The following is a 26,931-nucleotide window of genomic DNA, read 5'->3' as shown; positions in this document are numbered from 1 at the left end:
TTACACTTGTCACGTGTGCAACGTCACACGCTCCAACGGAGCAGAGAGATAGCGATATGGTAACGTTAGCTGTGATGCTAATAGTGAGGTGCGAGTGGTAATACGAGAGAGAGAAGGTGCGAATCTGGTAACAAATGGAGGAAGAATTGATTCCCAAGAAAACAGCACAGGATCCATTGTCCGGCGGTGGTTTGGCTTCAAGCGGTATAATGTTCAACATTTATGCGGCAAAAGCGTTGCTACAAAAAGTGGCAGCACTGCCAATGTAGCATCATTTGAAAAAGCACCCGCTAGAGAATGAAGAGTGCTTGAAACTCTGCATGTCAACATCTCCGGCCGGTCCCACACCTTCCAAATGCCAAAGCAACTACTGTATTTCCTTGAATTGCCGCCAGGGCGCTAATTAATTTAAAACCTCTTCTCACTCCTGCGCTCACCAAAGGCATGTGGTAAAAGTAAGCATGCGCTAATTATTTTAAAACCTCTTCTCACTCCGGCACTTACCAAAGGTATGCAGTAAAAATTTGAGTGTGATGTAAGCATGGAATTTAAATCCTACTGAATAGCTCTTAATTTCTTCCCTGTATGCGATTTCAAATTACCGGTATTGGAATCAGCCTCCTCCATTTTGAAAATGATGACAGGGAAAGTGTCACTCCTGACGTCACGAGTTTAACCTGGCGGTAATACTAAGCATGCGCTAATTATTTTGGGAAGCGAATTTGACCCGGCAGTAATTCAAGGAAATACGGTATTTCCAGATCAACACTGTTTGAAAAAAAAAAAAAAAGTCAACAACGGAAGGAGATAACGTCCGCAGGAACTTATTTTGCAACTCATTTTTATTTGACAGTTATTGAAATATCTTGTGTGACATCATGCACAAAATTGCACTTTATTTGTTTTTAACTATTGTAGTGGTATTCTGTACAAAAAGTGCACTTTAATTTAGTGTTTTTTTGATATGTCATCTTAGTGACATCATTCACAAAAGTGCACTAATAGTTTGTTTTAAAATGTCTCTGACAGTCTTTCACTTTCTGATTTGGAAATGACATGAATGTTTGTGCCACTGATTAATAACTGTTTGATAAATACAATTTTGGTCAATAGAATTAGTTGTGATTTCCCTGTCTGCATGAAAGTTTAAAATGAGCATATATTAATGCAGCATAAAGAAGAATGATTTAATGTAGACACAGATAGAATCATCATACTGATGTGATTATATGCATCAAGTGTTCATTCAAGGCTAAGGCAAAATATGGAGATATATATATTGAGTATCGTTACATGGCCTAAAAATATTGATATTTTAATAAAAGGCCATATTGCCCAGACCTAATCATAGGCATTTGGGCTGTAAAAGGTGACTATATGGTGCAAAGGTATCATGGCTTGCAAATTTTTTGGGCTAGGCCATATCACACGATAGAGTGATTTAATTAATTTATTTGTTTTTTTGCCCCACTTTTTCCACTTGATGCCATTCTTGACACAGGCCCAGACATCTCCAGTGGTATGAGCAGATATTTTTTGTAAATGTATTATTGTAAATAAGTCATCATGCTACAAAAATAATTGCTAATCAAATCATCTGAATCATAATGGTAATCAAATTGACTCATGATTTGGCTGGAGAGTCCCACACCTAGTTTGAACTCAGTTTTGAAGAATTATTTAGGCATATTTTTCCGCAAAAATTATCGTTGAACGTTTGTGGTGTTCAAGTTTTGAGGTTCTGCTGTATACGGTTTTCAGCAAGAAATAATATGAAATTTATTGCTGTATTTTTCGGGGTATAAGTCGCTCCGTAGTATAAGTCGCACCTGCCAAAAATGCATAATAAACAAGGAAAAAACCATATAAGTCACACTGGAGTAGGGCTGGGCGATATATCGATATATACGATATATCGCGGGTTTGTCTCTGTGCGATATAGAAAATTACTATATCGTAATATTCGAGTATACGTTCTCACGCAGTTGCTTTTAGCTGCGGGCATTCAGGCTCCACTAACTCTTTCCTGTCTCTCTTCACAGACAAGCAGGCGCACATTCTTACATACGTCACATACGCATACGCCCTCGCAGAGCAGAGAGGTAGCAGACTGAGCTACATTGCTAACATAGCCGTACGAGAGAAAGAAGGTGCGGATCTGGTAACAAATGAAGGAAGACTTAATTCCCAATAAAAACAGCAGGGTTTCCATCGTCTGGCGGTGGTTTGGCTTCAAGTGGGAATATGTCGAACAGACAACTGTAATTTGTCAAGTGTAGGGCAAAAGCGTTGCTCTAAAAACTAGCATTACTGCTAATATGTAGCATCATTTGAAAAGTCACTCGCTAGTGAATGAAAAGAATTTCATAACCTTAGTAACCTACCACATAGTGAAGGAGGAATACTATTTGATTTCCAATTATGCAGCTCATTTTTATTTGACACTTAAAATGTCTCTGACAATCTTGCTCTTTATTTTTTGGAAATGACTTGAATGTTTGTGCCATTGCTTAATAACTTTAATAAATACAGTTTTGGTCAATTGACTCAGTTGTGATTTATAAAATGAGCATATATTAATGCAGTATGAAGACATTTTTTTTATGTAGACACATACAATCATCATACTGCTGTGATTATATGCATCAAGTGTTCATTCAAGGCCAAGGCAAAATATCGTAATATCAGGGTTTCCCACACATTCATTTGTTTGTGGCGGCCCCGCCACAAAAGAATTACGGCCGCCGCAAAAAAATAAAATTATATATGTATATTTTTTTCTTTCGGCTTTTGACTCACTCAACCGCTCATAAAAGCAATGGGACTCTGTCTGTGAATGTAGCTTGTAGTTACATATTATATAAATATGTAAATATAATATAAATATGTACATAAAGTGTTGTAATTATATTCCAACTCCGCGTTCTTCTTGGTCATTGCCGCCGCCGCAGCCAACCAACCCCCCACCCACCCGCCGCCCGACCACACCACCACAAATAGATGCCTGACCTGTGGGAAACACTGAATATATATTGTATATTGCGATATGGCCTAAAAATATCGCGATATTAAAAAAAGCCAATATCGCCCAGCCCTACACTGGAGTATAAGTCCATTTTTGGGTGAAATTTATTTGATAAAACCCAACACTAAGAATAGACATTTGAAAGGCAATTTAAAATATATAAAGAATAGTGAACAACAGGCTGAATAAGTGTACGTTATATGACGCATAAATAACCAACTGAGGAGGTGCCTGGTATGTTAATGTAACATATTATGGTAAGAGTCATTCAAATAACTATAACATATAGAACATGCTATACGTTTACCAAACAATCTGTCACTCCTAATCGATAAATCCCATGAAATCTTATATGTTTAGTCTCTTACGTGAATGAGCTAAAAATATTATTTGATATTTTACGGTAATGTTTTAATAATTTCACACATAAGTCACTCCTGAGTATAAGTCGCACCCCCGGCCATACTATGAAAAAAACTGCGACTTATAGTCCGGAAAATACGGTACTAAGCATTTGGCCCAATTGCAACAATAATGTCATTTATTGAGTAACGTAAGACACCAAATTGCCTGTAAGTGTGAATGAAAACAACAGTTTTCTCTTCAGAGGGTATGGGGGGAAAAAAATATTTTTGAAAGGGATAGAAGAGGAATTTTAAAAAGATGGAATTGGTAAGGAAGAGCGCCTTGTCAATGGCTTCCTGGCTAACATTTCCTTAAATAGAGTTGTGGTCTCCTGTAGCCCAATACTGGCAGCACAGAGCTTCACATTCCCCGCATAGCTGTTACTGCCACTTTTAGAACCTTCCAACAGTGGAATATAATGAAGACTTCCACAGGTAGACCGCAAATCAACTCCTTTTCCTCCAGCCCCCGCTATGTTCCCCCCAAGACCTCCCGTGCTTGTTAGGATATTCTTTCAGCAGGGGAGAAAATTGAAAAGAAAAAAGAAAAATACCGTAAATTCCGGAATATTAGCAGCTATTTTTTTCCTACACTTTGAACCCTGCGGCTTATAAAACAGAGTGTCTAATTTATGGATTTGTCTTCGCTGGCGGCTGTAAAAATAAAAAAAACAAAAAAAACAAACAAAAACACTGAGCGAGTATTTTTTTTTTGTGCTATGACGCCATCTTTTGGATGAGGACGCCATCTTTTGGATGAGTACGCTCACTGCAGATGCTGCAATGTCCCTACATTAACCGATGTGTCGTTCAGTCTTCTAGCCCAGTGGTTTTCAAATGGGGGTATGTGTACCCCTGGGGGTACTTGAAGGTATGCCAAGGAGTACGTGAGATTTTTTATAAATATTTTAAAAATAGCAACAATTCAAAAATCCTTTATAAATATATTTATTGAATAATACTTCAACAAAATATGAATGTAAGTTCATAAACTGTGAAAACAAATGCAACAATGCAATATTCAGTGTTGACAGCTAGATTGTTTGTGGACATGTTTCATGAATATTGATGTTAAAGATTTCTTTTTTTGTGAAGAAATGTTTAGAATTAAGTTCATGAATCCAGATGGATCTCTATTACAATCCCCAGAGGGCACTTTAAGTTGATGATTACTTCTATGTGTAGAAATATTTATTTATAATTGAATCACTTGTTTATTTTTCAATACGTTTTAGTTATTTTTATATCTTTTTTTCCAAATAGTTCAAGAAAGACCACTACAAATGAGCAATATTTAATAAATCAGAAACTGATGACATAGCGCTGTATTTTTCTTGTTTATCTCTTTTTTTCAACCAAAAATGCTTGGCTCTGATTAAGGGGTACTTGAATAAAAAAAATGTTTAGAGGGGTAAATCACTGAAAAAAGGTTGAGAACTACTTTTCTAGCCGGCCTCGTTTGGATTCTTCATTCTTCACTCCAAGCGTGGTTTGTAAGTTTTACAGTATAACTAAAACTGTTAACACTTACTAAACTGTCCCAAAGGTGATGTCTGTAGGAGTAGTGTGCATGCATATTTTTATGTGCTGTTGTAATATAATGACACTAACGTCATTAACATTAACCAATATGCCAACTCGTTTACAAGTGTCTGTGTTAGTATTTTTAACATACAATGGAATTATTTTTGTATTGCCTCAGTTTCACAAACTCCTCAGAAATCTCACCAACCAGTCACAGTGGAGTTATTGAGTCTGTTTCGCTGATTGGAGAGCGAGCTTCAAACACTAGTGGGTCCATGACGATAACTGCTGTTTTACGCCCGTCACACTCATATTTCAAATTATTGTTCCTCATTGAAATTAAAACACAGCAATTTAACATGTAACATGCTTCTGAATAGGGCTGGGTGATATGGCCTTTTTTTAATATCTCTATTTTTAGGCTATATCGCGATACACAATATATATCGTTGTATTTTGCTTACATATAATCACAGCAGTATGATTCTGTGTCTACATTAAAACATTCTTGTTCGTACAGCATCAATACATGCTCATTTTAAACTTCCATGTAGAGAACAAAATCACAACTAAGTTAATTGACCAAAAGTGTATTTATTGAGCAGTTATTAAGCAGTGGAACAAACATTCATGTCATTTCAAAACACAAAGTGCAAGATTGTCAGAGACATTTTAAACCAAGCTACAAGTGCACTTTTGTGCATGATGTCACTAAGATGACATATCAAAACAACACTAAATTAAAGTGCACTTTTTGTACAGAACACCACTACAATAGTTTAAAACAAATAAAGTGCTCTTTCGTGCATGATGTCACACAAAATATTTCAATAACAGTCAAATAAAAATGAGCTGCATAATAGGAAATCAAATAGTGTTCGTCCTTTGCAATGTGGTAGTTTACTGCGTACATTATCTTCTACTGGTGTTGATTTGGAAATGTTTGCCTCGGCATTTTGATGGTGTGGGCGTGTGGCACTGAATGGAGATGTTGAGATGCGGAGTAAGCACTCTTCATTCTCTAGCAGGGGACTTTTCAAATGATGCTACATATTAGCAGTAATGCTACTTTTTGTAGCAATGATTTTGTCCCACACTTGACAAATTAAAGTTGTCTCTACCAGTGGTCCCCAACCTTTTTGTATCCGCGGACCGGTCAACGCTTAATAATTTGTCCCGCGGCCCGGTTGGGGCGGGGGGTCCTTTTTTTTCTCTTTTTTTTTTTCTTTTCTTCTTTGTCATGAAAAAGGGATGTTTTTGTCATGAAAAAGGGAGGTTTTTGTGATTGGTGCACTAATTGTAAGTGTATATTGTGCTTTTTATGTTGATTTAATTAAAAAAAAAAAAAAAATAATAACAATTTTATTTTTATTTTTATTTTTTAAATGAAAAAATTCTTCTGCGGCCCGGTGTTTGGGGACGACTGGTCTATACGACATATTCCCACTTGAATCCAAACCACCGCCAGACGATGGACCCCCTGCTTTTTTTCTTGAGAATGAATTCTACCTTCATTTGTTACCAGATTCGCACCTTCTTTCTCCCGTATTACCACTTGCACGGCTCCGCTGACATCACAGCAAACGTTACCCAGTCTGCTACCTCTGTGCTCCGTGAGGGCGTATACGTATGTGACGTATTACGTGACTGTATGTGACGTGTGTAAGAAGGTGCGCTTCTGTCTGTGAGTATGGGACACAAGTAGGAGTGGGAAGAGCCTGTAGTGTAATGCCAGCAGCTAAAAGCAACTGCGTGAGAACGTATACTTGAATATCACGATATAGTCATTTTCTATATCGCACAGAGACAAACCAGCGATATATCGCCTGGGAATACTTCTGAATAAAGAAAATTAACTACTACATAATATATTATACAATAGTATGTACTACAAACAACTACAGTAGTTTTTTTTGGTAATGGAAACATAATGTGCCAAATTTACTTTGGAAAGCGGACCTCTACAATATCTCTTGCAAGCTGCTTCTCGTCAAACACACCATCAACAGCTTGTCTGTATTTTAATGGCTCAATATGCCACTTAAAAATATTTTAATGACCTTGGTTGACTATATTACAGTATACAGTACATTTGAGGCTTCTGTAGCAGTGCTGTTTTCATTCTGCTTATCCTAGTTGGCTACACGGCGTGGCGCGGTTGGGAGAATGGCTGCGTCCGTTCTGTCCTTGAGCAAGACACTTCACACTTGCTCCTGATGGGTCATGGTTACGGCCTTGCATGGCTGTTCCCGCCATCAGTGTGTGAATGTGTGTGTGAATGTGGAAATAGTGTCAAAGCGCTATAAAAGTACAACCCATTTATTTACCATGTTTTTTTTGATGATTTCTCTTTTTAATTCAATGACTATTCTTCTCAGCACTGTCCTTCACACTCACTTTCTTCTTTCCCATTGTTGTAAAAACAAAGTATGTTTTCCTAGCTATTCATCTTCTACAAGCTAATGCTAATGAGTGAGACACTGGATGTTTTGGTTACCAGTGTTGCATATTTGCTATGTCAACGAGTGGCGGGGAGGCTCGTAACCTGACCTCTTGCTCGCAACACAAAGCATAACAATTAGCCGGGTGACAAATTTTAGCCTAAAAAACCTGAAAGCCAAGATACCTTGGCACTGTCACGCCACATTTTTTTCCCCCCTTCAAAAACCTTCCCCCCGGAAGACATTTGGCGTGACAGCCCCTCTAATGCCTGAAGGACCCCAATGAGGGTGTGATAATACCAAGTTATATGACTCTTAAGGGTTACAGTTGCAAAATTATCGAAGAAAAATTAGCTTGAAAGGTTAGCATGCTGGAATGTTAATATTTTTCCCTCACCGTTTTTTTTCACCAATGACAATCAGCCAATTATAATGCTTTTAAAACAGGCACTTGTGTGGGCTGCTTTAAGGTCCTTCCATCCTCATTGGGGTCCTTCAGGCATTAGAGGGGCTGTCACGTCAAATCTCTTATGGGGGGAAAGTTTTTGTAGGGGGGAAGAAATTTGGCGTGACATCGACATATGTCACCTTTTACAGCCCAAATGCCTTATGATATTAAAATAAATAATAGCTTTATTAGGTACAGTATTAACATAATGGTATTTAATATTTTTACTTTCATTTCCATTTTTTTAAATTTTGTATTCAATCATTTAAATCATTACAAGGTGTTGACAAACAAAAACTATAAAACAACTGAAAATTGCTTGTCAGATCTTTATTAATCAAAAATTGCATTTCTTGTTCATACTATTCTGCATACAGTACCTTGGTTAATGGAATAAATGAGTTTATAACGGCTTGGGACAGTGTGGCGCGGTGGGTGTCCCAGCAACCTGAGGGTTCCTGGTTCAATCCCCATCTTCTATTCTAGTCACAACCGTTGTGTCCTTGAGCATGACACTTCACCCATGCTCCTGATGGGTCCTGGTTAGCGCCTTGCATGGCAGCTCTTGCCATCAGTGTGTGGATGTGTGTGTGAATGGGTGAATGTGGAATTAGTGTCAAAGCGCTTTGAGTTCCTTAAAGCGGAACATTATCACAATTTCAGAAGGGTTAAAACCAATAAAAATCAGTTCCCAGTGGCTTATTTTTTTTTTCGAAGTTTTTTTCAAAATTTTACCAATCTCGGAATATCCCGAAAATAGGCTTTAAAGTGCCTGATTTTCGCTATCTGTGAAGCCACCGTCCATTTTCCTGTGACGTCATCCAGTGATGCCAATACAAACAAATGCCGGATAGCACAGCAACATAAAGCGACATTAGCTCGGATTCGGACTCTGATTTCAGTGGCTTAAGCGATTCAACAGATTACGCATGTATTGAAACGGATGGTTGGAGTATGGAAGCAGATAGTGAAAACGAAATTGAAGAAGAAACTGAAGTTATTGAGCGAATACCTATTGACGCTATTCGGCCATGTCTGCCTTAGCATCGCCGGTAAAATGTGCAGACCAAACGATCAGGACTTTTGCATCTTGTGACACTGGATCAACTTAAATCAGTCGATTGGTAAGTGTTTGTTTGGCATTAAATGTGGGTGGAGGGAAACGCTGGATGGAAATATAGTTACAAATGTACATACAGCTAGCCTAAATAGCATGTTAGCATCGATTAGCTGGCAGTCATGCCGTGACCAAATATGTCTGATTAGCACATAAGTCAATAACATCAACAAAACTCACCTTTGTGATTTCATTGACTTTATCGTTGGAAATGCATCTGCAGGATATCCATACATCTCTGTACCATGTCTGCCTCAGCATCGCCGGTAAAATGTGCAGACACTCCGGCACATTCAATGGGGGTCTGGCGGAAGATTTCTTTGACTTTATCGTTGGAAATGCATCTGCTTTGAGGTAGAGAAGCGCTATAGATGTATAACCCATTTACCATTCATCACACAATTGTTTATGGGTTTATTTAAGGTACGAAAAGATAACATCACATGCTTTATTGTAATTGCACACAATATACAACGGAACTTGGTCAATGCACCGCTTGAAATTACTAACCGCGTTTAGACAGGTTAAAGAACATTTGTGGAAAATTTTAGCAAGTATGGAATATAAATTAAAAAAAGGTAGAGAAGATAAAAGTTGCCATGAAAAGGTACAACAGTCTCTGAGTAGTATTGAAATATTGCACATTAGTAAACTTAAACTTACTTAACATTGATTGGCGTTCAATATCGTGACCGTGTAAAATGTTCTGATTCAAAGTGTTTGGGTAATATTGTCGTTTTCTTGTCTGGCAATGCCATTTAAACAGGATGTCAACATTAACAGTAGCCCTGATGATGTTTTTCCTTTTCCTGTAGAGGGGAAACACAAATGTGTTGTCACAGACAGGTGCTTCCTACTTTGGTTTAAGAAGATGAACACCCCTTTGTCTCTTAAGTTATATGTCCACATACGGACACACAGTCCAGAACACACATCCCTCACAATTATAAAGCAAGTACAATTATTTAGGTTAGATTTTACCGTTGGTCCAATGCTGTTAGTTGAAAAATATACCTCACCTGCCGCATCTCTTCTCACAAGTCCAAAAGTCTCTCAAATTGCCCATAGGGCCAGCTCTGTCAGTCGACAAAGACACCAGCCTCTCAATGTCCTTTTTGCCTTGCTCCTGCCTTGTGGTGATATTTCGCAGGAAGTGAACAGACGATCATTAACTGCTGAGACATCGAGAAGGGTTAGGAATGGATTAAATACGATTTGCTTCTTCTTAGCTTTTTTCGGAAATGTTAAATTGTGCTATTCCAGTGCATAATTTTGTGTGTATGTAACGGTAAATTATGTATTTAAATAGTTTGTATTATATCATTTATATATATATAAATAAATATATATATATATATATATATATATATATATATATATATATATATATATATATATATATATATATATATATATATATATATATATATATACAAACCCTGTTTCCATATGAGTTGGGAAATTGTGTTGGATGTAAATATAAACGGAATACAATGATTTGCAAATCCTTTACAACCCATATTCAATTGGATGCACTACAAAGACAAGATATTTGATGTTCAATTTCATACACTTGATTTTTTTTTTTGCAAATAATAATTAACTTAAAATTTCATGCCTGGAACACGTGCCAAAGTAGTTGGGAAAGGGCATGTTCACCACTGTGAAAATCTTATACGTCAAGTCTCTTACGTGAATGAGCTAAATAATATTATTTGATATTTTACGGTGTGTTAATAATTTCACACATGAGTCACTCCTGAGTATAAGTTGCACCCCCGGCAAAACTATGAAAAAAACTGCGACTTATAGTCTGAAAAATACTGTATATGTTCTGTTAAACCACTAATAGTATCATAAGGTAGCCGGTGTTGTTCTTGCTATACATTTGGGTTATTTTTTTTTTTTACTTTAAGCATGTTGCAAACAGCCTTTACTGTAAGTACAGCAAAAAACTTAACCAGATTCCCTTATTTTTTGGGGGTATGTACCGTTCTGACCTACTGTTTAATTACCTTTTTACTCAAGTCATTGTGTACGTGCGTGCGTTGCAGGGAGTTCACCTTTGATTCCATTAGGAATCACTGCATTTTTCAGCTGCAGGCTTTGTAGTATGCTAGCACATTCCCTACTGCTGAGTTGGAGATTCTTCTCAGAAAGCAGGAGCGGGAACTTTTCCGTCATACTGTACCTCCTCCCACTCTTGCACAACCCTTTCTGCTAGATTCTTTGTAAGTTATCCTCGCCACTACATTTATTTTCCGCTTACCCACTGCCCACCCGAATTGTATTTTTGGAGTTCATTGACTCTCTGTCTATAAAATGTGTTTATTTGATGAAATTATATTCCAGGATTTTAGTGACCCGGCGTGATTTGTTTAAGAAAGCTCATATAGTTTTACAAGTTAGTATTTCCTAAATTAGGCCTCTGGTCTCTTTTGTTGGTTACAGAAGGGAACCAATGATGTTGGATGTGGTTTTGAATCAACAATGTCTGCAGAGAGTTTTCCGGTACTAGGACTGAGTGAGCCAGTCGCATGTTTGTTTTGCTAACAGGAGAATCACAGGACAGAGGTTTGTAGGCCACACAGTCACACACATATTGACTTGTTACACATTCCCAGGCTGGACTGTATACATTTCCAGACACTCATAGTCCTCAATTATGCCACAATTTTTACTTTTTATTTTGTAATTTAATATATATGTCTCACACTACAAACGGTCAAACTTATGATTAGGTCAAGCGGAGATGTCCAATTGATGAAGCTCAGGCCACCCACACAACGTGGCTGTTTTTCTTTATAGCCCTCGGTGACATTGTATAAATATAGCTAAACGCATCATGTAATGAGAAAATATATGATGTAAATCCTAACAATGAACAAAAAAAATATATTTTAAATGTACAGATATAGGGGCTGGCCGATATGGCCTTTTATTAATATCTCTATTTTTAGGCCATGTCACGATACACCATATATATCTCCATATATTGCTTTAGCCTTAAATGAACACTTGATGCATATAATCACAGCAGTATGATGATTCTATGTGTCTACATTAAAACATTCTTGTTCATACTGCATTAATAAATGCTCATTTTAAACTTTCATGCAGAGAAACAAATCACAACTAAGTCAATTGACCAAAAGTGTATTTATTAAACAGTTATTAAGCAGTGGCTCAAACATTTATGCCATTCCCAAAACAGAAAGTGCAAGATTGTCAGAGACATTTTACCGTATTTTTGGAGTATAAGTCGCTCCGCAGTATAAGTCGCACCTGCCGAAAATGCATAATAAAGAAGGAAAAAAACATACTGTATATAAGTTGCACTGGAGTATAAGTCCCATTTTTTAGGGAAATTTATTTGATAAAACCTAACACAAAGAATAGACATTTTGAAAGGCAATTTCATATAAATAAAGAAAAGTGAACAACAGACTGAATAAGTGTACGTTATATGACGCATAAATAACCAACTGTGAAGGTGCCTGGTATGTATGTTAACGTAACATATGGTAAGAGTCATTCAAATAACTATAACATATAGAACATGCTATACGTTTACCAAACAATCTGTCACTCCTAATCGCTAAATCCCATGAAATCTTATACTTCTAGTCCCTTACGTGAATGAGCTCAATAATATTATTTGATATTTTACGGTAATGTGTTAATTTCACACATAAGTCGCTCCTGAGTATAAGTCGCACTATGAAACTATGAAAACAAATGCGACTTATTGTCCGAAAAATACGATAAAACGAGCTATAAGTGCACTTTTGTGCATGATGTCACTAAGATGACATATCAAAACAACACTAAATTGAAGTGTACTTTTTGTACAGAACGCCACTACAGTAGTTTAAAACAAATAAAGTGCACTTTTGTAAATGATGTCACACAAGAAATTTCAATAACTGTCAAAAAATAATGAGCTGCATAATAGGAAATCAAATAGTGTGTGTCCTTTGCTATGTAGTAGGTTCCTGCAGACGTTATCGCCTTCTGTTGTTGATATATTTTTTTTCATACGGTGTTGATGTGGAAATGGTTGCTTCGGCATTTTGTGGCAGTGATCGGAGGTGTTGACATGGGGAGTTGCAAACACTCTTCATTATCTAGCAGGTGTCTTTTCAAATGATGCTACATTAGCAGTAATGCTACTTTTTGTAGCAACGCTTTTGCCACATAAATGTTGAACATATTCCTGCTTGAAGCCGAACCACCGCCAGACGATGGATCCCGTGCTGTTTTTCGTGGGAATTAATTCTTCCTCCATTTGTTACCAGATTCACACCTTCTCTCTCTCGTTTTACCACCCGCACCGCACCGTTAGCATCCCAATTAAAGTTACCATTTCGCTACCTCTCTGCTCCGCGGGAGCGTGTGACGTTGCACACGTGACGTGTGTAAGAAGGTGCGCTTGTTTTACGCCTCTGTGAGAAGCAGAGACAAGAAAGAGTGGGAAAGGCATGTAGTGTAATGCCAGCAGCTAAAAGCAACTGTGTGAGAACGTTATACTTGAATATCACGATATAGTCATTTTCTATATTGCACAGAGACAAACCCGCGATATATCGAGTATATCAATATATCGCGCAGCCCTTTATGGATAATGTTTATTTAGCCCTTTTTGTTATTAGAAATTACACAATGATGTTTGAGCTCCCCCACACCCCTGCCCATTAACGCAGGGGGGATTTATCCAAATATTTATAGTATCGATTAGGGGTTGGAATTTTTTTTTTTTCCGAATGAATCGCAGTTCTTATTTGTAATGATTCTTCGTTGATAACAATTTTATGTAAAAGACAGACATCACTTACATAGGTCTTTCAAAAACCTCAACTATATACCATGTAACCATTTCTAGAAGTGAAAGTTATTTTCAACATTACTTAATGTTTTTTTTCAAAGTGTAATTGGTGGTCAGAGATGTAATTTAGATAATAGATTAAGGTACTATTATATATTCAGTCGGTTGAAATCTTAATTGTTTTTCTGGAACTCAGAAATATACAGTTATATTAACATATCCAGCCTCCCTCAAATCTGTAGTATGAATATGGCAGAATATAGTAACCCTTTTGCGTATCTGTTGAAGGAACATTATTATTCCTATTTAGGCTACACACGGAACGGTTATAGATTTAATTGTGTTAATTATTTTTGTAATTTCACCTAGAATGATCAGGCATTTTCAAGTAAAAAGTATCGGTATCGGCAATACTAGCCATGTGATTACTTGGTATCGAATTCATACCAAAATTTGTGGTATCGCCCACACCTAACCCAAGTAATTCTCTGAACACTGGGAAAACACATATTGCTCAGAAAGCTGTAATTAAATTGTGAGATGGAATATGCTCTTGCGAATGTGAGTATAATCTTTATTAACTCGCTTGTTTTGGCTATACATGTAAGTGCTTGATGACCGATCTACCTTTGGGCTGATCGGAATCATGTGTCCTGCTGTCTCTACAAGTGTGTTTGCATGTGTCTCCATTGGGGTGTGTTAATATTTGCATATAACCGATGTGTAACAAATGGGCTAAAATAATCAAATTGTTTCCACTCCTGTCACTTGTCTTGTGATCGGTCAGATGTAAAAAGGACTAAGTCACTCCAGCTCAGCGTCAAATTTAAGCGCATTTTGAATTTGCCATGCTCTGTTCCTTTGTCAGAAACAAATGTGTCACATTCGTATATATATATATCCATCCATCCATCCATTTTCTACCGCTTATTCCCTTGTGGGGTCGCGGGGGGCGCTGGCGCCTATCTCAGCTACAATCGGGCGGTGTGTATATATATATATATATATATATATATATATATATATGTATATATATATATATATGTATATATATATATATATATATATATATATATATGTATATGTATATGTATATGTATATATATATATATATATATATATGTATATGTATATATATATATATATATATATATGTATATGTATATATATATATATATATATATATATGTATATGTATATATATATATATATATATGTATATATATATATATATATATATATATATATATATATGTATATGTATATATATATATATATATATATATATGTATATGTATATATATATATATATATATATATATATGTATATGTATATGTATGTATATGTATATATATGTATGTTTGTATGTGTGTGTATGTATATATATGTATATATATATGTGAGTTTGTATGTGTGTGTATGTATATGTATATATATGTATATATATATGTATGTTTGTATGTATATATATATATGTATATATATATACATGTATGTTTGTATGTGTATATATGTATATATATATTTGTATGTGTATATATATATATATGTTTGTATGTGTGTATATATATATATATATATATATATATATATATATACATACATATACACACAGTACATATGTATGTATATGGGCTTCACGGTGGCAGAGGGGTTAGTGCGTCTGCCTCACAATACGAAAGTCCTGCAGTCCTGGGTTCAATCCCAGGCTCGGGATCTTTCCGTGTGGAGTTTGCATGTTCTCCCCGTGAATGTGTGGGTTCCCTCCGGGTACTCCGGCTTCCTCCCACCTCCAAAGACATGCACCTGGGGATAGGTTGATTGGCAACACTAAATTGGCCCGAGTGTGTGAATGTGAGTGTGAATGTTGTCCGTCTATCTGTGTTGGCCCTGCGATGAGGTAGCGACTTGTCCAGGGTGTACCCCACCTTCCGCCCGATTGTAGCTGAGATAGGCGCCAGCGCCCCCCTGCGACCCCAAAAGGGAATAAGCCGGAGAAAATGTATGTATGTATGTATGTATTTATATACGTACATACAGTATTTGTATATATATATATATATATATATATATATATATATATATATATACGGACTAGGGCTGGGCGATATTGGCTTTTAATAATATCGCAATATTTTTATGCCATATTGCGATATACGATATATATTACGATATTTTGCCTTGGCCTTGAATGAACACTTGATGCATATAATCACAGCATAATGATGATTCGATGTGTCTACATTAAAACATTCTTCTTCATACTGCATTAATATATGCTCATTTTAAACTCTCATGCAGAGAGGGAAATCACAACTAAGTCAATTGACCAAAACTGTATTTGTTAAATACTCTTCATTCTCCCACGGGTGACTTTTTAAATGAAAGAACAAATTAATAGTGTTGCTACCTTTTTGTAGTAACACTTCTGCTGCATACTTTGCATATTGCTGTTGTCTGCTGAATATTTTCCCACTTTAAGCCAAACCACCGCCAGATGATGGACCCCCGCCCTCCATTTGTGATAAGTTTTGCACCAACTCTCTCTTGTATTGTCACAAGCTCTGCTCGCTCGACCTGCCTCAGCTAACGTTAGCCTTGCTGCTACCTCTCTGATCGGCGAGAGCTATGACGCTAGACGCGCAAGAGTATGTGACATATGTAAGAAGGTGGGCTTGTTTTTCGTATCTGTCAGAATGACAGATGAGGAGGAGTGAGAAACACCTGTTGTGTAATGCCCGCAGCTAAAAGCAACCCGACCTGCCTCAGCTAATGATAGCCATGCTAACGTTAGCTCTCGGCGAGAGCTTATGACGCTAGACGCGCGACAGTATGTGACGTATGTAAGAAGGCGGGCTTGTTTATGTCCCCGTGAGAAGGAGAGACGAGAAGGAGTGAGAAATGCCAGTAATGTAATGCACACAGCTAAAAGCAACGGTGTGAAAACATATAATAGAATATTACGATATAGTCATTCTCTATATCGCACAGAAACAAACCTGCGATTTATCGTTTATATCGATATATCGCCCAGCCCTAATACGTATATATATATATATATATATATATATATATATATATATATATATGTACGTATGTGTGTATATATATATATACATATATATATATATATGTACGTATGTATATATATATATATATATATATATATGTGTGTGTGTGTGTGTGTGTGTGTATGTATATATATATATATATATATATATATATATATATATATATATATATGTAGGTGTGGGAAAAAATCACAAGACTACTTCATCTCTACAGATCTGTTTCATGAGGGGTTCCCTCAATCATCTCCTGATGATTGAGGGAGATGATTTTCATGAGGGGTTCCCTCAATCGTCTCCTGATGATTGAGGGAACCCCTCATGAAACAGATCTGTAGAGATGAAGTAGTCTTGTGATTTTTTCCCACACCTACATATTGCGCTCTACCACGGTATCGAGCACTATTCTCTGGATAATCCAATCAAGACATATATATATATATATATATATATACGTATGTATGTATATGTGTGTGTGTGTATATATATATATATATATATACGTGTGTGTGTGTGTGTGTGTGTGTATGTATATATATATATATATATATATATATATATATATATATATATATATATATATATATATACATGTATATACATGTATATATGTATGTGTAAGGGCTGCAAATCTTTGGGCGTCCCACGATTTGATTCAAAATCGTTTCTTGGGGGTCACGGTTCGATTCAGAATCGATTTTTTTTTTTCAATTTAACACGATTCTCTATTCAAAAACTATTTTATCTCACGATACATGGCCCCATTCATTCTTTCCTTAACACGGATCAATGATCCTGTCACCTTAGAAACAGCCCCAAAGCATGATGTTTCCACCCCATTGCTTCACAGTAGGTCTGGTGTTCTTGGAATGCAACTCAGTATTCTTCTTCCTCCAAACACGACTAGTTGAGTTTACACCAAAAAGTTCTATTTTGGTTTCATCCGACCACATGACATTCTCCCAATCCTCTGCTGTATCATCCATGTATCCATTTTGGTATAAACTCAACTTGACACATATATATATATGTATATGTATATATATATATATATATATATATATATATATATATATATATATACATATATATATGTATGTATGTGTATATATATATATATATATATATATATATGCTCTTCTCTGAGCTTCCACCTTATCGTGGTAGAGGAGTTTGCTTGTCCCAATGATCCTAGGAGCTATGTTGTTGGGGTTGCTTTATTTCCCCTGGTGGGGTTTCCCAAGACAAATAGGTCTTAGGTGAGTGATCAGACAAAGAGCAGCTCGAATACCTCTATGAAGAAAACAAACCAAGCACCCAGATTTTCCTTGCCCGGACGCGGGTAACCGGTGCCCCCTCTGGAGCAAGGCCCGGAGGTGAGGCACCATGTCGAGCGCCTGGTGGCCTTTTCCAATGAGGCCCGGCTGGGCACAGCCCAAAGAGGTAACATGGCTCCCCCCTCCAAAGGGCTCATCACCCATAGTAGGGGTCATAGAGGTTGGTTGTAGTTTATAACTGGGCGGAACCCAAAGGCAGGGCACTTGGCGGTTCACTCCTCGGCTACATAAGCTTGGGACGTGGAACGTCACCTCACTGGGGGGAAGGATCCTGATATAGTGCGCGAGGTGGAGAAGTTCCGACTGGATATAGTCTGATTCACTTTGACGCACAGCAAGGGTTCTGGAACCAGTTCTCTCGAGAGGGGCTGGAATCTCTTCCACCTTGTCTTTGCCGGCAGTGAGAGGCAACGGGCTGGGGTGGCAATTCTTGTTTCCCCCCCCGGCTCAAAGCCTGCACGTTGGAGTTCAACACAGTAGATGAGAGGGTAGCCTCCCTCTGCCTTCGGGAGGGGGGGACGGGTCCTGACTGTTGTTTGTGCTTACGCACCGAACAGCAGTTCAGAGTACCCACACTTTTTGGATACACTCGAAGGCACTACTGGAAAGTGCTCCCCCGGGTGATTTCCTTGTCCTACTGGGGAACTTCAACGCTCATGTTGGCAACAACAGGGAAACCTGGAGAGGCGTGATTGGGAAGAATGGCCGCTTGGATCTGAACCGAGTGGTGTTTTGTTATGGACAAACTGTGACGAGCACAAAAATCCACCATGTTCAAACATAAGGGTGTCCATATTTACCCAAAAAGGGTGGGTACTCTGAACTGCTGTTTGGTGCGTAAGCACAAACAACAGTCAGGACCCGTCCCCTCACCCAAAGGTGGAGGGCGGCTACCCTTTCTTCCACCGGGTTGAACTCCAACGTGCATGCTTTGAGCCGGGGGGCAACAAGAATTGCCATCCCAGCCTGTCGCCTCTCACTGCCGGCAATGCCAGAGTGGAAGAGGGTCCAGTCCCTCTCGAGAGAAGTGGTTCCAGAGCTCTTGCTGTGCGTCGAAGTGATTCCGACTATATCCAGCCGGAACTTCTCCACTTCGCGCACTAGCTCAGGCTCCTTTCCCCCCAGTGAGGTGACGTTCCACGTCCCAAGAGCTAGCTTCTGTAGCCGAGGATCGGACCGCCAAATGCCCTGCCTTCGGCTTCCGCCTAGCTCACATCGCACCCGACCTCTTTGGCCCCTGCTATGGGTGGTGAGCCCATTGGAGGGGTGACCCACGTTGCCTCTTCGGGCTGTGCCCGGCCGGGCCCCATGGGAACAGGCCCAGCCACCAGGAGCTCGCCATCGTGCCCCACCTTCGGGCCTGGCTCCAGAGGAGGGCCCCGGTGTCCTGCGTCTGGGCGAGTTAAATCTGGGTCCATGATTTGTCTTCTTCATAAAGGTCTTTGAGCTGCTCTTTGTCTGATCCCTCACTTAGGACCTGTTTGCCTTAAGAGACCCTACCAGGGGGCATAAAGCCCCCGGACAACATAGCTCCTAGGATCATTGGGACACGCAAACTCCTCTACCACGATAAGGTGGCAGCTCAGAGAGGAGTAAACTGGGACAGTCTTCACAAATTTTTTGCAGACTTAAAGGTGACCTATAAAGTACTGTATGAATTGGCCCCAGATCCTTTGGCAGAGTTCATCAGCCAAAGAAACAGCTGTGAGCGTGTCATTTGAGGCTCTTTCAGAGGTGACTGTTATATTCCTCTGCGCAGGAACACTTTCAGTATGTCGGCCTGGTCAGTAAGGAGCGCAAATGTGTGGAACTTAGTACCTGAGGAGATTAAACTGGTCACAATTTACAAGGCGTTCACAATTTTTTTAAAAAATGTGTCGTTTCAATGCCTACAGCTGCCAGCACTAAAAGATGAGCCTGTTTTGATGCTAAGATAAATGTAATGTTGTATTTTATTTTTTTATCATATTGTATATGTATTGTGTTTTGTTTTTGTTTTTCTCTCTTTTCTTTTTGTTTTAAATTGTAACATTACTGCCTTTTTTACATCATGGCCAGGGGACTACAGACGAAAATTAGCCTTCTGGCTAATTCTGGCTTTTGTAACCATGTGTTTTCATTTGTTTTATGAAATTGCATTGTCCCCTTTGAAATAAAATAATCTAATCTAAAATATATTTTTTTGTGCTGATGATGTATTGGATTGATATCGGTATTGGCTAATACTCAAGGCTGCAATATCAGAATTATTGTATCAGAAGTGAAAAAGTTGCATCAGGACACTCCTATGTATTACTGTCATTTTGGCATTGGTGAAAAAGGCATAATAGCTGCGAACCAGCATGAAATCCATGGCAAAATCTGTGTCCTTTTTGAGATCATGTGTGACAGTTGCCAGAAAATTCAATAGCCAATAATATTCCTATGAAATTCCAGTTAGACTTGGTTATTATTATTATTAATATATTTGTTGCTTTTTTCAATGTCTACTCAGTGGTTTGATTTTATAGTAAACTCAATTACTTTAGCATAGACATCAACTTGCAGTAAATAATACAAGTTTGTCTTACACTTGTGTAGTACAATCTAAAGATTTTTTTTTTTTTTACTGCTTTTTTTTTTTTCCTGACACTATCTGTTGACTTAATCCTGTTCTACATATTAGGACTTATCTGTGTCAGTAGGCCTTATGCAGGAGGACATATTGTCCCAAAAATGATTGCCGGTAAAGTATATTATTTTCAACATTACTTTGAGACCACATTAAGCACTGATTTAACAGGAAAAACTAATAACAATACACGTAACCAAAGACATGCACCTGGGGATAGGTTGATTGTCAATACTAAATCGGCGCTAGTGTGTGAATGTGAGTGTGAATGTTGTCTGTCCATCTTTGTTGGCTCCTCCAAGAGATGGCGACTTGTCCAGGGTGTACAACGTCTTCCGCCCTTTTGTAGCTGAGATAAACACCAGCGACCCCAAAGGGAATAAGCGTTAGAAAATGGACTGATGGATGGACAAGTAACCCCTTTCAAACACAATACACTTTTATATCTCATTAGTATTTTTTACCAGTGTAATTTCAAGGTCAATAAATTTAAATTTTCATAAATAGGCAAAGAAACACATAAATTGAGCTCTCAATCTCTGTTAGCAAAAATTGCACTTAAATATCGAACATCTTGACTTGCAGTTTTTTTTCCTAGTTCAAAAAACTGGGTCAGGTGAGGTTTTTTTGCCCGCCGGTCAACGTAAATTTTGCATATTTGCTCATTTGTCCGTGATGATAGAGTAATCTTGCTAATTCGAATTGATGGTGAAATAGCCGTACGACTGGACATTTGCTTTGCAATGATCCTTTTTCCTCCAAATAACGAGCGTGTGACATTGTCGGTAGCTAGCAGTCCTGCCATCAACCAGATACAAAAATTGTGGATGACTTACAAGAGGGTTTACTCCCTTCATTTTAAACTGCTTTTGAAAAAATACTTTCAGGTGCTGAGAGCAAAAAGAGTGAAATATTTAGCACCCTGTTTGGAAACAAGAGACAAAGAAAAAAAACACAGTGGCAATTTATCAAAAAAGTTTTTTATTATTTAATTAATTGACATTTATTATCGGCCCAGGCCTACGTGTCAGACGAATGAGGCACAATTGTGGGATAACTCCTCCACCATATGTCAGGTGAGGGACAAAATGTTTGGACATTCCTTAGTTACTGAAAGCACAGAAAATAAAACAAAATGAAGGCCTGCTGGTCACATAGACATGTTGCTTAGAAGGCTGCTACAGTGCTTACATATCCAGTTTGCTAAGGATAAAGTCATTGTGTATATCACAAACTCTAGATTTATTTGGAGAAAAGTTGCCTACTTTTTAATGTACTGCTTGTGCCCAGCTTGATTTTGGGAAGTCATAACTTCAAACATCAAATTAAATCAGTTTTTTTTTTTCAAACCACTTCTTTCTCTGTTTGTCACTGCAAATATAATTGGGTACATTTTCTGTCGTCTTCTGTTTATCCAAGTGTTTGACCCAGGAACTCAATGACCACTCTCTTGAGTGTTAGTACATACTGCTTGGCTCTCATAGTAAACTATGAGAGCGACTGCTCTAAGGGAAACGCCTTGGCTTTTCAAACATAGATTGGCCGGGGGTGCAACATATATTCCGGAGCGACCTATTTGTGAAATTAACACATTACTGTAAAATATCAAATAATATTATTTATCTCATTCGCAGAAGAGACAAAGAAAATGTCAGCAATCGTCACACACACGTCAACCAATAAGAATTCGGTGGGAGAGGGTCATGGCAGAAGTGCATTGTGGGTCATAGAATGCTAAGTGCTATATGCTATATGCTACTGCCGTAGCTATTAAAATGGATCGTTTCCTCGTTGGCGGTAACTTATAAAAACTGAGAAGGGCTGAACAAAAATGGCACCGAAAAAGGACATCATGTACTGCAGATTACAAGCTGGACTTAGTGAAATATGCAGCAGAAAACGACAAGAGGAAGCGGCGCATACCTTTGGAGATGGCAGAGTTGTTTAGAAGCGACATCGAGGAAGAAGATTTCATGGGATTTATCGATTAGGAGTGACAGATTGTTTGGTAAACGTATAGCATGTTCTATATGTTATAGTTATTTGAATGACTCTTACCATAATATGTTACGTTAACATACCAGGCACCTTCTCAGTTGGTTATTTGTGCGTCATATAACGTACACTTATTCAGCCTGTTGTTCACTATTCTTTATTTATTCTAAATTGTCTTTTAAATGTCTATTCTTGGTGTCGGGTTTTATCAGATAAATTTCCCCCAAAAATGCGACTTATACTCCAGTGCGACGTAAATTTGTTTTTTTCCTTCTTTATTATGCATTTTCGGCCGGTGCGACGTAAACTCCGGAACGACTTATAATCCAAAAAATATGGTACTATACTGTCATACATACTGTATAACGCATAGTAAGTAAGACTTACTTTAAGATTTCATGGAGGCCAAAAATGAATACATTTTGCTAAAATAATGTAAGAGTGAAGTTGAAAAATATGAAGCTTAAAGTGGGTAGGGTTTACTATAATTGTGAACCTTTGGAAGTAGGGCTGGGTGATATGGCTTTTTTTGATATCTCTATATTTCTAGGCCATATCACGATACACCATATATATCTCGATATTTTGCCTTGGCCTTGAATGAACACTTGATGCGTATAATCACAGCAGTATGATGATTCTATGTGTCTACATTAAAACATTCTTGTTCATACTGCATTAACATATGCTAATTTTAAACTATCATGCAGAGAGGGAAATCATAACTAAGTCAATTGACCAAAACTGTATTTATTAAACAGTTATTAAGCAATAGCATAAACTTTCATTTCATTTCCAAAACGGATAGTGCAAGATTGTCAGATACATTTTAAGTGTCAAATAAAAATGAGCTGCATAATAGGAAATCAAATAGTGTTTGTCCTTCACTATGTGGCAGGTTTACTACTGACATTATTCAATTCTGTTGTTGACTATTTTTTTCATTACGGTGTTGATCTGGAAATATTTGCCTTGGCATTTTGATGGTGTGGCCGTGTTGCACCGAACGAAGATGTTGACATGCGGAGTAAACACTCTTCATTCTCTAGCAGGTGACTTTTCAAATGATGCTACATATTAGCTGTAATGCTACTTTTTATTGCTACGCTTTTGCCGCATGCTTAACTTATTACGGTTGTCTGTTCGACATATTCCCACTTGAAGCCAAACCACTGCCAGACGATGGACCCCCCTGTTTTTCTTGTGAATTACTTCTTCCTTCATTCGCACCTTCTTTCTCTCGTATTACCACTCGCACGGCTCTGCTAGCATCACAGCTAACGTTAGTCATGCTGCTACCTCTCTGCTCCGCGAGGGCGTATACGTACAGTATGTGATGTATGACGTGACAGTATGTGACGTGTGTAAGAAGGTGCACTTGTCTGTGAGGAGAGACAAGAAAGAGTGAGAAGAGCCTGTAATGTAATGCCCGCAGCTAAAAGCAACTGCGTGAGAACGTATACTCGAATATCACGATATAGTAATTTTCTAAATTGCACAGAGACAAACCCGCGATATATCGAGTATATCGCCCAGCCCTATTTGGAAGGCATTGTGTCTGTGGGTTTTCATGTGCCTCATCGGTGTTGCCACTGTCCATTCTGAAGAACCCAGTGAGCTGTTACCACAAAGTAGATCATGATATCTTCAGACATGGTGTCAGGTGTATTTTGTTAAACATAGAGTAACATTGTTAGGGTAGGGAATGTCCGCAGTGCTCAAATTTAAACTGTGACATACACAGCCTTTTAATCACTCATCATTTGTATACTTTATTACTGCAATTTTCCAGTCTGTGTGGATTTCTTTTGAGTCTTACTTAAGGACGCCTTAAAAAAAATCAAAAAAGAGAACATCACGAGCAAAGAATACACATTGGAATACTGTATACCTACAATTAAATCAGTGCTGTTGTTTATTCAATTTTGTGGATTCAAAACAATTAGAGTATAGAACATCTAGCATTTTTTTCATCGGCGTAACAATCTTATTCCTGCTTTCTTTTTCTCTACAGAGGCCATCAGCCAGTGGCAAGGCGAGACAAAAGAACAAGTCATCTCACTTGTCCTCACCCATTTGCCACTACTCAAACCAGGCAACGTAGAAGCCAAAGGAGAGTACATGCGCCTGCTACCGCGCATCCTTGCTCACACTATTGAGCATGGCCGTCACCTGGAAGAGTCTCGCCAACTCTTATCGTACGCCCTCATCCACCCTGCCACTTCCCTAGAGGACCGTGCCGCATTGGCTCTGTGGCTCAACCACCTGGAGGAGAGGGCCGCCGCAAGGGGAGACTCACTGGAAAGGCCATCTCCGCATAATCGTCAATCCACTCCGCCGTCCACCCTTACATCATCAGGATCCTCCACCAACAGTTCTTCTTCAGTTAACCTGTACTCTTCGCACCACCACCAGCGGTATGGGTCAGACGATCGCCTAAATGGGTGGCAGAACTCCAGGGATTCAGGATTGGGTGGAGGCTGGCAACAACAGGGATGTGAGAATGGGCACCTGCCTCTTTACCCATCATCCTCTGTACCAGCAACCATCAACACAGTTGGAACTGGTGGAAGTAGTAACGCAAGTAAGTGAAGTCCTTTCTCTTTGCTATCAGTTTAATTATTTGCTATTACTCTGCTTGTCCTTTCCGGTTGTATTGCTTTGGTTGAGAGCTGGCTCCACCTTCGTACAGAGTAGGTTTATTTCCAACATGCTGTATGAACACATTTCTTTTGTTGTTAAACTATAACTATACTCCCTAATGTCAGAGGGTAATGTAGTTGTTCTTGTTCTAACCCTTGTTAGGAGTGTAGAGCTTTACATTGTGTAATGAGTCAAGTAGTCAACATAACAGATTACCCCCTATTGGTTTTGATGACTTTAGTTCGACTACTGGTGAGAGGAGTACACCAAGGCCTGGTTGCCAACCAATCACATAGTAAAATAATTTGTTACGTGAAAACAAAGTTAAAAAAAAAATCTACTCTAAAAAATAGAAATGATATACTTATAATATTAATGGTAGTTACAAGTCGATATTCTGCTGTTGTGCTGCTATAATGAGCAGCAGAGGATTTTGGATTATGACTTCCATTTGATGCTCCTAGAGTGCAACTATAACTATAGGTAGTCTCTGTATTTGTCAACCAGACATGCAATCAGTGACCAAGTACTATATTATAGCACTTGAGTCTTTTCGAAAAGGCTTGTGATTTTGCAATGCTTTGTGGGGCCACAGTTGCCATTTTTGGTGGCCAAAGGTTTTGTTTACATGGCTGTACTGTACCTGCGATATTGTAAGAGAGAGCAACAAACTGAATTAAAATGGATCATAAAGAATAAAAAAATAAATAAAGGGGCGGTATTGAGACAAACTGTACTCTATTGCAATGGCTAGTTACCTTGAAAAATTACGTAAATATTGTGGAATTGAGCTATGTGAGCACGTCCAATAGACAAGAGATTTAAGTAAACTGCCGCTATTGTGGAAGCCAAACTTGTCCATGTCTCATCAACAAGTCCATTTTTATACCAGTGAAGAATTTCAATATGCAAAGTCTGTTAAGGCTCATTGTCCGTTCAAATTGCACGCAATCTTTGACTTTCACCTCTCATGTGTCTGAGATGGAGTGAGGGCACCCGGCGTCATAAGGTTTCTCTGAAAAAATAAGACCATTATTACTTTTAATACTTTGATCACTGTACTACTGCTCCAAAAATAATACATTTGTGCTTACTCATGACTAAAAATAAACTGAAAGCATGCTTTTTCCCAAAATACTGAATGTTGTTTGTCGCTAGCAATGCTAATAGCCTACTAAATGTTACATCTGGAACGGAAAAAAACATGCTTCAATTCAAACATGCCAGACTAAAAATGCTGTAAACACACCAACATGAACATCATGTTGTTAAAAGTGATGTTTGGTTGTCTCCTGGCTGCTATCCAGGCCATTTGCTGTCTTTATTAGCTCACTAACCTGAATTTATTGGCTTTGCTTTCACGTTATAAATGAGAAAAATCTCACCAAATCCTTTTTTTTTCTCCTGAAGTGATTGATGTCGCATGTTTGCGCCATGTTTTGAACTTGTCAAAGAAAAAAAACAAGAACTTTAGCAGAAAGTCTCGCATTTA

General features: G+C 38.1%; 1 protein-coding gene across 4 annotated transcripts in view; it reads left to right on the top strand.

Annotated features, from left to right (window-relative positions):
- The window catches only part of samd4a (sterile alpha motif domain containing 4A), a 161,204-nt gene that overhangs the window by 30,511 nt on the left and 103,762 nt on the right, over window positions 1-26,931 (top strand). For all 4 annotated transcript variants that reach the window (XM_061887307.1, XM_061887306.1, XM_061887305.1 and 1 more), the window contains exon 3: window positions 24,811-25,380. In XM_061887307.1, coding sequence (XP_061743291.1) covers window positions 24,811-25,380 — 570 coding nt within the window. The remainder of the gene's footprint in view (window positions 1-24,810; window positions 25,381-26,931) is intronic.

The sequence above is a fragment of the Nerophis ophidion genome, linkage group LG25, assembly GCF_033978795.1.
Source record: "Nerophis ophidion isolate RoL-2023_Sa linkage group LG25, RoL_Noph_v1.0, whole genome shotgun sequence".
In the NCBI taxonomy this organism is placed as follows: Eukaryota; Metazoa; Chordata; class Actinopteri; order Syngnathiformes; family Syngnathidae; genus Nerophis; species Nerophis ophidion.
The sequence above is the reverse complement of the archived record's forward strand: the minus strand, read 5'-3'. Positions and strand labels throughout refer to the sequence as shown.